Here is a 14466-nt window from a genome sequence, read left to right on the forward strand (position 1 = left end):
TACATAAAATCTCTGCTGAATACAACATAAATGATAATTGTTTGAGTTTTAGTTAGGTTTGGTTACAGGTGTTTTCAAATCCGTTATAAGTTGTAACTAGGATGCCGGCTAATAGTTAGGACAGGATCAGTTTATCTTCAAACGCAGGCCCCTATTGATTCGTATTAAAAAGGATAAAGCAGACAGACGTTGAATCAGTACTCTGAAAACAAGCATATAGGAACACGAGGATAATAGACAACTCAAAATTAATTCATATAGAAACAAAGAAGTATGGAGAGGATAGTGTCAAGATAAGGGAAAACATATACACTGGGATATAAACTCCGGCGGCGGATTGACGGACGTACATACGACGTCAGGACACTTCATCACTCCCAGACTAGTAGGTCAGAGTTCATAGGTTTGTTTATGTACTCGCAAGGAATAGTCTTAGGCTCCCCAGGGACGGACACGAACACAAACACACCCACTTCCGCTCTTTCATGTTTTTTTTCTCGTCAGTTTTCATTTCAATATATAACACTTGTCCGCCTACACACGTGCACATACAGACACACTTTGACGCTACATTGAATATGCCAATACTTTACATCACAGAAGTGTAATGTTGAAGCGTGTCAAAAGAATAAGTTAACATAAAAGAGTTACCGAAGTTGACCTTTCATCTCTTTGCATTTACTATTTGATCTAACCCAAGATAAATTGAGGGGAAGAGGATATTGATGGATTTACTCGAAGTGGGAAATTATGTACTTGAAAGTGTGAATTGAGGTTACTATCGACGAGCAAAATAAGGGATGAAGGTTTCGCTGCCGGTCATAGGGTACTTGAGACAGACAGACAAGACTGCCAACTATTTTTAAAACCATAATTTTTTTCATCTATAAAGTTTTACTGGGAGAGCTTTATCTTCCTTTTTTTGCAAATTAGTGACATATCACCAGAACCAGTGACATGTAATAATAAATTGTTAATTTTTAGTAAGGTGACGATAAAACGGCCGGTCTGAAACAATAATAAAAGTACATTAATTTTGATAAATACAAAAAATAACATTGGAAAGCGAAAAGTAATAAGGGGAGGCTGGGAATGGAGGCAACAAGGCAATAACAAGATACTTGGGATGGAGATCAGGACCACAAACTAGGGGAGCAGCATCCAACGAGGACCTCAACACACACACACACACACACACACACTCTCTCTCTCTCTCTCTCTCTCTCTCTCTCTCTCTCTCTCTCTCTCTCTCTCTCTCTCTCTCTCTCTCTGTGTGTGTGTGTGTGTGTGTGTGTGTGTGTGTGTATAATCATTTGTCGTGGCCAGCTGTTGGATCTCCACGGACTCTGAAAATAACCAACTGCCTCCTTTGAAAACACACACACACACACACACTACACGTACGCACGCACGCACGCAGGCTCGCACGAACGCACGCACGCACGCACGCACGCACACACACACACACACACACACACACACACACACACACACACACACACACACACACACACACACACACACACAGTAAAAAGTCGCTGGCAGCTTCAACGAAAGAATAGCAGGAATCGTTACCTAGCTAACAAAGTCTACAAACTGCAGGCTTTTGCATCAGTATCATCTTAAGGCGCTGTTACATTAGCACATTTTCCGTCGATGTCTACGATTTCCGTCGTCGTTTGGATGTTCCGTCTTCCTTTTCCGACTTCTTGAGTCAGACGAACATGACCGTCTTCAAAGGGAAAGCTGTCAACAACATTTTTCAATCAAATCAGAATCCATAGTGGATGATGAGGAAATATTCAAATTAAACCACTGTTTTTCATGAAAAGCAAGAATTCAACTATTTAATATAGATAAAGATATTCAATAAAGCAATTACACCTGTAGTTACATTTTATAATATAGTGTCATAAAAGACTACAGTGTTTCGTGTGACTAGACCTTGTTTACATGTGATACACTCCATGGGTTTCTCTCGCTTTGAAGACCTGCGGTCACTGCTGTCCTCATTCTGGTGTCACTCTTTACAATGAGGGGCGTCACTAGTTCCAAAAGTTTGTTGTACTGGTCCTTGTCGAGCCTGAACCAGTTCCTCATTGCCTCGTGATCCTCCAATCTCAGCTCCCCCAAGAGTCGATAGTAAACACTTTCTTGTTCGCGACGTGCCTTCCACTCACAGATCCACTCTCATCTTCTGGCTTGTTTGGCTCGTCTCAGCTTCTTAAACACCTAATCACGTTGATAACGGCGATTGCTTGTTTGTGTGTTGGGGCCATGGTGTTTTGTTTACATGTGACGGAAGCAGTGCAGACGAAAGTGCAGACGGAAGTTGATGAAAAATATTGACGGAAAATGTGCTAGTGTAACAGCGGCTTAAAAAGAAGTTGTCAATTTTCTGGAAGTTGATGAAAAATATTGACGGAAAATGTGCGAGTGTAACAGCGCCTTTATACTGATGAAGAAGCAGTTATATGAAGATGTGGAAGTAGCAATAAAGCATAAAACCCAGTTATCAATAGTTAAGGGAGACCAAGTCAAATGTCGGAACCCAAATATCAACGCTGGTGAAATAAAGTTAGGAGGATGAGGAGGAAGAGTCCCTCATGTCATGTCCTACTTCCTTGTTTGCTTTGTTCTGTCTTGCTTCCGTAACGAAGTTGTCGGCTAGCATGAAAGTCTGTCTCAAGTAGAAAATATAATAGTTGGGGAAATAAATATGAAATACAAATAGTAGGCGAAAAATGTATGCTGCCTAAGTGCACATTAAGCTTTCATTAAATACATCATTGTGCCTTACATAAAAGTCATAGTTCGAGTATTACGTACCAATATAAATACTCATTCCACTGTTTCTTTTCAAAACATGGCAACCTCGTGAAATAATCAATGGCTGATTTTTCTTTTCTCAGCGAGCCGTCATCTCACCTTATTTCTTAATTAAGTTGGCATGCTATTTCGAAAAAAAATATTTCGAGTGCTGTTTACATTGGGCTATGAACGTCAGACTTCACCTGTGGCATCATGCTCATTTTCTCTAGGTTTTCCACGTATTGACCTTCAAAAATTCTGCTGCTGTACACACCCCTTGCCTTCTGCCACTTCTGCCACGCCCACTTGTACAGCCGCTCGCAGGTCGGGTTGACGACTCCACCCTCTACATCCTTCGGGGGTGTTGGACCTGTGATAGTATTGAATGAGTTTTGAAATAAAGTGGAACTTAAAATATCCAGATGTAGACAATAATAACAGAATGATCATGATACCTGAGGTGCTCACAGCGCTTGTTGTTATGTACAAAAAAACATGTCTGGATGAGTGTAAATTACCTGTGATTACTGACACCAGTCCACTGACCACAAGAGTGATGGATATGCCTATGAGACCATAGAAACAGTAAGAAATGTCGTACATGTCTTCCTCCTGTGGCATTCTGTGATAGACAAAAATAACGATAGGGTTGGTAAGTAGAATATCAAGTGTTTAGAGAACAAGTTATAGCTAACATATTCCATATCGTTGTTATATCACTGATACAGCAAAATAATTATTTACTCATCGGTGGTCACGTTGGGACTAATAGTGGTTGAGGTGAAGGCTTCCAGTGTAACGTTGAGAGTGTCAGGACATCCGGCAACAGAAAGTGGCAGCTTTGTAGGCCCACCACCCCCTCGTAAGAATTTGCCCACCGCGATCCACATATTGAATATGAAGGACACAAAGAACCCCACAAACGCCCCCTGCATTTTAAAAGCAAGACGTTGTGATTACTAATGTGATGCAGTGAAAAGTGTCATGGGACGTACTTTGTTGAGGGGTATATACATGAAGTGTTAAGGAACAGTGTTGAGAGGCGCTTGGTCATTAGGCTCTGTCAACACGAATGGACACTTTTGAAGAGCGTCATATTGTCTTTAAATACAAACACACCGTTATGGAGGAAAGATAAACAATGAATACGGATACTTTTGACGAAGGACACAGTGTTGAGAGAGTACCACATTGCCAAGACAAAGGGGCACACCGTGATGAGAAACATACTTTTTAGGAATAAATACACTGTGATAAGCGAGGCGTCATCTTATCTAATATTGTTTTATGGAACTGATTATGTTGAGCAAGGGACATACTGGGGCGAAAGGCGGACATCGTGCTGAAGAAGGGCAACCCAGTGTTGAGATAAACACTGTTGATAAACGATTTTACTGTAAAAGAAAACACCCTACATAAGGAGGGAACTACTTGTGACTAATTATGTCGATTAGTCAGTAAAGACTCGTACATACAGTGTCCATCGTCGTCACAATGTCTGACCAAACTACCGCCTTATAAATTAACCGATGGCGCCCTTTGCACAAATTTGGGACTGGTGATCTCAGAGAATTTATATTGATATCTGTTCATATTCCATAAATTTTTTATTGTCAAAGTGAAATTATAGATAACAGCTTACCTTAGCATTGGTCCAGGGGAGAAGGATACCTGCCATAAATACCCCTGCAAGTGGCCCCGATACGGCGCTGGTGATGCTAAGGATGACGTGGAAGATGTTGCCCAAATTGCCCATGAGGAGCCCCAACCCCACGGCCACGACGCCAGTGAGGGAAGCTGCAGGGGAGAAACGAACTAGTAGCCCCAGTATATTCATACAGGTGTTGTTGCTCCTTACGGGTATACCTTAATCATAGGGGCGTTTACAAACTAAACAGTATTAATTATTTTTCCTGCTTTATATATATATATATATATATATATATATATATATATATATATATATATATATATATATATATATATATATATATATATATATATATATATATATATATTCTTTCATAACTATTCAGACTGCTATCGATGTGGCGCATTATTAGGATTATTCCTTTGAAATAGATAATCGTCAGTGAGATTAACCCCACTGACATCAATTGGTATTTAAATTTTTGGTCGAACGATTCTCTCGAAAGATTCTTCCATAAAACTGCATTCGCATATGCCCGAACTCTTTACGAAACTGTTAGTGGCTTACCAGTTTTTAAATTGCTTTCCCCTTTAAATCATAATTTCCGAAAAATGACATGATATTAACATTTACTAAGCAAGGAAAATCAAGTAATTGAGTTTCCCGTAATGAATACCACTGAGTGCCGGGGATCGAACCCGTGGCATAGTCGGTACCCTGCCCTGACTTCTACTTAGAAGGCCCGGGTTCAATCCCCGGCACTCAGTGTTGTTCATTAGGGGACTTTCACTGTTAGTGCAGTTTCCCTAATGTAGCTGATTTTCATCCTCTTTGTTCACAGCGTAGCGATACATTTTTTTTTTTCCATCATACGCCAGAAAAATACAGTGAAATACACACAGAGAATCTTAACGACGAGAGTTGCGGAGGAGTCGCTAAGGCCACTGAAGAAGGGCAACGGCTTGAGGAAATCTTCCCACACCAGGCAGGCTGCGGAGTTGCCCGTCGAGGAGAGGGAACTGTGGTTATTGAAAATATTGTCGGGATATAGTTACGTGGTAGAAAGGGGACGGATATTATTTGAGCTAATAAATATGAAATGTTATTGGTAGAGAGATCTAAAGAGGGCTTAAAACAATGAATTATATTGATGTCATAATAATGAGTTAGGGTGATGATATTTATCAACAAATTTTCAGCATTTCCATTAAAGTGTAAGTTATCTTGCTTATTATAAATATGTTAACATTTAAGACATCAAGGAAATGAAAATTTTCAAAACATTTATGCGAAGCTTTATAAATGGATCATAGATTATTAACTGTTTTGAACACATTTTAAACACACGAAATCACTCCACTTAATACCTCCCTCACCTGAGCACCCCGCCGTACACGGCCGCCACGAAGAGACCTGACATGCCTGGGATGTAGCCCACTTTGTCAGTTACTAGGAAGGGTATGATCTGGTCAGCTTTTTTGATTTTGCCAGAAGTGAAGGGGTCGCAGGTGCTATAGGTGGCATAAGCAACCAGGCCAGAGAAGAAAAACAAGCACCATAGACACCACAACCCGCCCAGGAAGAACCAAGACAGCCTGAAGATCGGTAGGATTATTAGAATCCACCATACATGAGTAACTAAAACAAATAACTTTAATTTACATTGAAGAAATATCTTGCAAACAAAAACTTAAACTTTAAGATTGAAGCAAGTGTTTAGATGACCACATAATACTACTAAAATAGATTATGAGTGGAATTATTGGCATTAATTAGAATGTAGTATTTGCTCTGTTAAGCATGAAGACCATGCTTCATATATTTAAATAAAGATATATATGGGACGAAAGACTTACCCTTTTGATATATTTAAGGTGCGGACTGAGGCAAACCGTTGGTAAGTCGTTTGGTTTATACCAATCCCGCTGATCATTAAGAAAAATCCCATTGCAAAAGTAGACCAAAATGTGTGGCGCACATACGGGTTGGTATCCATGCTGTGAAGAAAACGGAAGATATAGGATTTTCACGAATTGAATGGAACTTCTCGCTCTACACAACTACGGTTCGAGGTTATTGTGTATAACAAAACCTTATGAGAAGGCGTCTCTTATGCAAAAGAGTATCACAAGACGTCTAAATTAAGCTCACTCCAATCCACTGTTACTTTCTATTTTCTCGACTAATAGGAGGTAATTCTGTTTACTTTTGAGACTAGTTTTATCACCTTAAAATTATATAATACGTAGGTTTCAATGACCAGGTCAAAATGGGATTGGATAGAGAGCATCGGAAACCTTGATTATCGTTCCCTTTGTATTCCGCCGTTGCTCTCCGGTCTCCTTGCCTTGTTGTTGTTACCTCAGGCGTTGTTAAAAGTGACCATGGCCCATTGACCTATTATTAGGGGGGTAGGCTCCTATCAGCGAATACAATGGTTTTACCTTGATCCACCTACCGTGGAAGTGATGTTACTTATGGACCTCTGAACTAGTTTCTAGGAACATACGTGGTCACATGATATACAAGGGAACGGTATAAACATTGTTACTGCTGATGATATACGGATAGTGATTTCAAAAGTTATTTAAAGGTATGTGATTATTGAGGCGTGAACTTCAGTGTAGAAGATGTAAGCTTATGCTATTATTAACATGAAAGGAACGCAAATTACAAGTCATTAGTTATATTACCCCCTTAATTGGTATTGCGATTGAGGAATCTGAGAGCTATGATGTTTTGATGATTTGTGTGACTTGTATGTGTAAAGTTGCGTAAGGAGGGAAAGTGGATGGTGTAGCAAAGTGACTGATTAGTAAAAGATGATTAAGCCTCGGTCACACATTCACGTATCAAACCCACGTATGCTCACGTATGTGATTTTTGGCCCATACGTGGCCATTTGTTGTTTGTTGCGATCAACAACTGGATACGTGTCACGGCCCGTAGGTACGTCTGCATATAGCCTCGGTCACACATTCGTATCAAACCCACGTATGCTCACATGTTGTTTTTTTGGCCCATACCATACCATACGCGGGTTTTTTTGCCGCGGATCACTGTGTCACGGTCACGGGCGGGTAAATGTACGTAAAGCACGGATGCACACCTGTGATTGCAGTTCCCGTCAGCATCTACTGCAGCAGCAAGTACTCCTCCTGCTGAATCAACATTACTGGTGTTAGTTGTGAAGGTCCCACTAAGTGAAAAAAAAAAAAAAGAGGGAGGAGGAGAGAGAGTAGGCTTGGCCGATCCTGCAAGAAGAGTGGAGCTAGGCCACTATGATAACCTGATGGAGAGGAGTTGGCACGAAAGTCCAGAACTGTACAGAAATTTACCCCTTTTGACAAGGACCTCTTCAGTGAAATAGCTGAACTTGTCACCACCACATTTCAGAACGCGACGCACCTGAAGAGAAACGAGGCGCTGGCGGGGGTGAGAGGCGGTGGGCTGCTTGCTCAATATATTGTTGTGTTAGTCCCGAGGAACTGCCGGAGCGGCGCTGGTGCCACGGATGCTCCTGCACCGCATGAGGACCACGCATTGCGTTGCGTTGTACGTGTGGAGCCACGTAAATGGCGGTTTGACGTGAGCAGCCACGTATCTTTTTAATGAAAGCATTAGACGGAGTCATCAACCCCTTGTGACTCCTAAGTCACTACTTACTTGAAAAACTCTAGTCTGCCGCCTCGCCGCGCTATGTCCCACACCTCCCCGGCGCCCCCTAGGTCAATGCAGCACAGCACAACCACCGCCAACACGCCTCCGAACATGAGCAGCGTCTGCAGCACGTCCGTGTACACCACCGCCTTCACTCCGCCCTGGAAAAAATAAATATTCGTTTGATAGTGTGCACAAATAGTTATTTTCAGTACATAATTTCTGCTCGGTCGATAACCCCAATCATCAGTTATCACTTCATTAATGTGCAGAATACCTCGGCAACATTTTGCAGGCGCTTTTTGGAATTTTGCTGTAAACATTCATGTTTTATTTTAATGTATTTGCCCCACCTTGTGCCTGTTTAAACAGCTACCATGCATCTACTAAAGGGTTGAAAAAAATGAACTCAAACTCTAGAACAATACAAAGTTGATAAAGGTGCTATTTACCCACAGAGAATATATGAATCAAGTAGTCCTGGCTCAGACAACATCTCTCTGAAAACAAGTGCGTTAATAAAATTGATCTGAGGCAGCAAGTGAGCAAAAGCGGTTGAAAATGTTGGTTTGAAGCTTCCTTTTCAAGAATATAGGAAATATATATAATATTACATTTAACAACGGCTAAGTCAGATCTTACTTGAAATATTCGATGTAGCCATGATTTAGTGATCGCTACTGAAGCATGCTACTGAAAATTCGAGCACAGAGTGGCAGCTTACGTGTATTGAATTCAAGGTCGATAATACAACCTCCGTGGAAAGACATCTCCGTGGAAAAATTATTATAAACGATATGCTTGATTGTTACTTGTTGTAGCTGTTTTCTTATCTTGTTGACATATAATTCTAGTTTTGAAATAATGTTCAGGGTTTGCCACAGGGTTGTTTGATTTAAATCAAGTTGATTTAAATCACTGATTTAAATCAAGATTTAAATAAAATGATTTTTTAAATCATTGATTTAATTCAAGATTTATATTATTTGATTTTTTTAATGTCTTTAATTTAAATCTTGATCTTATTAAACAAAGAAAACAATCTCTAACTTTGATATCAATATTTTCTTTGTCAGCTTGACAAAAAGTTTATCTGAGTTAGTTAGTTCATTATATATCTATCTTCCGTCAGCCACACCTGGTCCGTCCAGTGTCCTGGGGCAGAACAAGACTGACCGCCTTTCTCACAGTATCTTGCTGAGGCAGAGTGATGGTTTCAAAAATATTTTACAACATGAAACACATGTTCTTTTATGTTGCCAATTTGCAAACCATGGGCCAATACATTTAGAATGTGTGCAGGGCAACCATGGGTTAGCAACTTCAGTTCATTTGCTTGTTGTAACTGTTTACTCATCTTGTTGACATTGGCTGCTTTAGATGCTTGAGTCTGTCCTCATATAGCAAGTTTTTCACTCTTTGGATCTTTTTTTTTATGCCTCCATGGTCTAGTTGTTAGCGTGCCTTGCTACGAGCCCGCGCCTTGGGTTCGAATCCCAACCTGGGCAGTCAGCGTGCTGCTCACCCAGCTGCTCATCCTCCCTTTCGGGCTGGTGGATAAATGGGTACCTGCGGAAGGTAAACTGTGGTAACCTGGATGTCACGCTGACCCTGTCCTAGGATGATAGGTTCTTTCCACCAAAGGTGAAGGGCCAGTGCCACGGAGGTGAGCACTGTGGCCACGCTCAACTGTAGCGTAGGCACTCATCTTTGCTATTTTGGCTGGTCCCACCCGGTTGGTGGCGCAGGCAACTGTTTTATAGTGCCATCATCTTGCTTGGCTACTCCCCCCCCCCTCCCCCGCTTCCCGAACTTCACTCGGTCCTCTTTAGAGAGTTTCGCTGGAGTCCGGTTTACGGGCAATCTTGAGGACGGCATGTGGGTAGTCTTGGGCCCCTCTAAACACTCAAATGAACTAGGGAAAAGCTATTAAAAGAGACAAAAAACACCAACTATAGGAAGTGGAAGTAAAGGAAATATTTGAATATATACCCCTATTTTTCGAAGAATCACCTCACATACATACATGGATCATCCACAGCCTTTTTCTGATACTTTCATTTGAAGCTGCATTCATCTTTCTTTGTGCAGTTTCAGTGAGGACATGTCCAAAACATGACATGATCTGGTTATATTGTTAGGAGACTAGACAGAGTTGTGGTGTGGTGCTGGCCAGTGGCTGGCTGACTGTGGATGGTCAGTCTTAGGACTAGCTCAAACAGCCAGCCAGGTTACTTATGATGATGGCTTATGATACAAGAATACTCCAACAAGTATTTGAAATTGATGTACATAATATAGAGCTTACATTTATTTGATTATTTTCATTAATAAAAAATAAAAAAATCGATTTTAAAAAAAATTGCTTTTAATTAAAAAAATCCGATTTTTATTAAAAAAAAAAAATTCCACAACCCTGGTTCGCCACATTATACGGTAGAGGTCAGATACGATAATCTTAGTCTAATTGATCATTAAGCCACACCACAGAAGACTGAAACTCACTATGGTGATGTAGAAGGTGACGATGGCCCCCATGATTGCCATGGAGGCGAAGGTTGAGAGACTGGTGACGGTGGAGAGGGCGAGGGAGGGTGCATACAGACACATGCCCATGTATATACCAAGGGAGAGGAGGGTCACCAGCGTGGCCAGCTTCCGCAAGGCGGCGCTCTTGTAGCGACGCTCCAAGTACTAAAAGCGGTGACGTGAGCATCAGTGTGTGCTAACTCGTGAGGTGGAAGGATGTAAGGAATGGAAAGTGGCTGCAGTGTGTAACAATAGCTCTCTCTCTCTCTCTCTCTCTCTCTCTCTCTCTCTCTCTCTCTCTCTCTCTCTCTCTCTCTCTCTCTCTCTCTCTCTCTCTCTCTCTCTCTCTCTCTCTCTCTCTCTCTCTCTCTCTCTCTCTCTCTCTCTCTCTCTCTCTCTCTCTCTCTCTCTCTTATGTTATCCTTTTCTACTACTACTACTACTACTACTACTACTACTACTACCACCACCACCATTACTACTACTACCACAACTATTACTCCTACTACAACTATCACTACTTATATATTACTAATACTAATAGTACTAATAATTGTAATAATACTAATAAAAATGATAATAATAATAATAATAATAATAATAATGATAATTGTAATAGTAAAGAAAAATCATCACCACCATGATATTCTAAGCGTAAAGGCAGTAATGTTAAGAGCTTATGAATTCACGATTCATCGCCTCACCTCGTTAAGAGAAACCAATTCGAGGTTGTAGAAAGTGGGCACGATGATTTTATTGATGACAATGCAGCCGGGGATGCAGCCCAGCAGGCTAACAGTGAGCTGGGTGCCGTAAAAGTAGATCTCCGTCGGGTTCCCTGAAGCGTAAAAGGTGGCAATTTGGTAGAGAAAGTGAAGGAATAAGCATCATGTTTCATGATTGGAAGATTTAGATTGCAGAACATGTTCCTCCTTGTGCCTCATTGTCTATTTTATTGACATTTTGTGAAGTTACTGTTTGTGATACTAATCTTCAGCAAAGATGTTATTTAGATAAAATGTTGATAGTAGCTGATACTTATAGTTAGCGATTTGTGGTTCTACAAAAATTATTGCTTCTTGATCGATTAATGTTCAGTCTCTCTCTCTCTCTCTCTCTCTCTCTCTCTCTCTCTCTCTCTCTCTCTCATGCCACCACCTAAGAGTTGGGACATTATGTATTGTCAGGTCAGCCTCAAGATCATCATGATGACAAGGAAGGTGGAAAGATGAGATGTCTTATCACGTTACCTCTGATCAGGCGGCATCAGCCCACACACACACACACACACACACACACACACACACACACACACACACACACACACACACACACGATTATTAGCGTCGAGACTTTGACCTAGCTTTGAATTCGAATTGAGTCTCATGGAATTCATCTCATGGAATGGAGATTCATACAAAGTTAAATTATAGAAAGAATTAGAAACACCAACCAGACACCCACTAAAGGCTTCACTTCACATTCAGTTCACAAAATGCTTAGCCGATGTTTTGACGTTGACTTTTTTTCAGTTGGTTTCATATGTTGTCTAGGCTGTTGTAAGCGGTACATGAGTGGAAAAGCACATTAAGGTCTCTTACCTAAGATGGAGATGGCGGAAATTATGCCTCCCAAGAGTGAGATTGCAACCGCTAATGGGGGCATGTTCTTTCCTCCGAGTAGAAAATCCTTAGTATTGGCAGTCCGGCGGCTTCTCACTGCGCTTATCACGCCAATGGCAACAGACACCACCAGCATCAGCGAAAACACTACCCAATCTGCAGGCTGGAACTTGGATCCAAATGTGTCGGCTGATTCTGCCCCGATATCTTCATAACCATCCGTCACAGTCTCCGTCGTTTCCTCGTAAATCGATGCCGTCGTCTCCATTTCAGTTAACCTTATTATTTCAAGAACAATAAGAAAAGTGAAATTCACAGCCTCGATGAGATTTTAGTTGCAGAAGCTCGAGGCTGTAATGGAGAGAGGTGAGTCCTGAGTACCATCCCAGCCTTACTACATATCAAAATCCGATATCTCCTGTATATAGCGCTGCGCGCAGCTGAACTTTGGCCTTAGTTGTGATCCTGCATAAAGATTCGTAAACACGCCTGAAAGTAAATTGCTGTATTATTGTGAAGAGGTTTCTGTATCCTCATGTAGGCACTAAATTATTTTAAGTAAAGGTGAATTTGGATACACTATAGATGTGCGTGGCCTTGTTGCTCATCTCCGTCACATTGGCCCATTTCCCATTACACCGTGATACAGGGCAGGTGTGACATCAAGTTATACGGATAACTTTTTTTTCAGAAGGTAATTGCTCTCGTCATCAGTATGCCTGGTCATTCTGATACGGCATAAAATAATGTCTCTCTCTCTCTCTCTCTCTCTCTCTCTCTCTCTCTATATATATATATATATATATATATATATATATATATATATATATATATATATATATATATATATATATATATCCACCGAAATGGCGATGCTTCTGGCATTTTTGCTTCAGTTCGGTGGGAAGACCTGGGGATGTACTTTACCGATTTTCCGTGGAATGATTATTGCTTCCAGGAAAGAGACCCCTATGTGTGTGCCCAGCCAGTGACATGTCTTGTAATGGACGGCGGACTCTTTTAATTTTGCGGCGCCCTTGTCATTAAGCCGCGAATTTTGGAAAATCAACCGCTTTGGTGCGAATCGCCATAACTCCCTTATTTCTGGGGCTACAGAAATGTTTTTGGTATCAATCGACGGCAAAATGAAAGGGCTGTACTTCTGAATAAGCGACCGGGCTCAAAAACTGACTCAAAAGGGTAAAAAATCGAATGAATTCGCAAAAAACGGCTTTGAAATAAACCTATTTTTGAGTCCCCAACCTTGAAACCAACTCATTTTTTGAGAAGTTCAAAACCTTATTTAACAAATACTTTCGCCCCACCAATGTGCTTTCCATTATAATGCATAACATTTCCCTACTCCCAGTAGTTTCGTCGCTAGAGCTCGAAACGTAAACCCTTTTGAAAGCGATTTTGACGAACTCCAGACACTTTGCCGTTTTTGTCTATTGTGGCATTGCTATTGCCTATAGAAGGCTGTAATTTGGCATGTAGCCCCTCTTGGCAATATAGTATGACCAGCTCGAAGGAGATTTTGATAGCTCGATTCCAGGTTTGTCGTCGAGCCGTCACAATATAGCCTGTTTTTCGGCCCTTTTGCCGCGATTTGGACACGTCCTAGGTTTTTGCTTATAACTTTTTTTATTTATTTTGTGCTTTCCAATGTATTTTTCTGATTATTAATCTGTATTAATAGAGCTCTCATTTGCCACCAAGCACGCCGTCCTAGCTTCAGTAGTTTTTGCTCGAGCTTGGCCAGAATTCGCGACGAAAATTCGCCGAATCTGAATCATTTCACGCGCCGCGACGAAAAACCTTCCTTACGGCACAAAAATCCTTCCTTACGCCACAAAAATAAATGTATCTGCATAAAAATTCATATATGAACAGTTCAATATGTTGACTATCTTGTATTAAAAGCATTTTAAGATATCTGTATAAAAAGTTACTATTTTTATATAATCATTTCACTATATAAATCATCCTATATTAAGCGCCTTATTATACCTGTTATTTTTTTTAAATTAGTATTCAACCCTATTTCTTCCCATTTATGAATAATACATTTAATTTAGTTTCTTTTGATACCAAATATATATATATATATATATATATATATATATATATATATATATATATATATATATATATATATATATATATATATATATATATATATATATATATATA

At 40.4% G+C, this 14466-nt stretch overlaps 1 protein-coding gene across 1 annotated transcript; it reads right to left on the minus strand.

Annotated features, from left to right (window-relative positions):
* Positions 1–2731: 2731 nt before the first annotated feature.
* On the minus strand, positions 2732–13046 carry LOC126990051 (sodium-coupled monocarboxylate transporter 1-like). The gene is made up of 11 exons (XM_050848614.1): positions 12253–13046; positions 11356–11489; positions 10628–10816; positions 8129–8283; positions 6319–6459; positions 5839–6057; positions 5363–5481; positions 4454–4608; positions 3556–3740; positions 3330–3433; positions 2732–3181 (listed from the first exon to the last, which is right to left on the minus strand). Exons 1-11 carry the CDS (start codon positions 12539–12541, stop codon positions 2985–2987), a joined length of 1887 nt encoding a protein of 628 aa, XP_050704571.1. The 5' UTR covers positions 12542–13046; the 3' UTR covers positions 2732–2984.
* Between the last annotated feature and the right edge of the window lie 1420 nt (positions 13047–14466).

This window comes from Eriocheir sinensis, unplaced genomic scaffold (assembly GCF_024679095.1).
Source record: "Eriocheir sinensis breed Jianghai 21 unplaced genomic scaffold, ASM2467909v1 Scaffold1431, whole genome shotgun sequence".
Lineage (NCBI taxonomy): Eukaryota > Metazoa > Arthropoda > Malacostraca > Decapoda > Varunidae > Eriocheir > Eriocheir sinensis.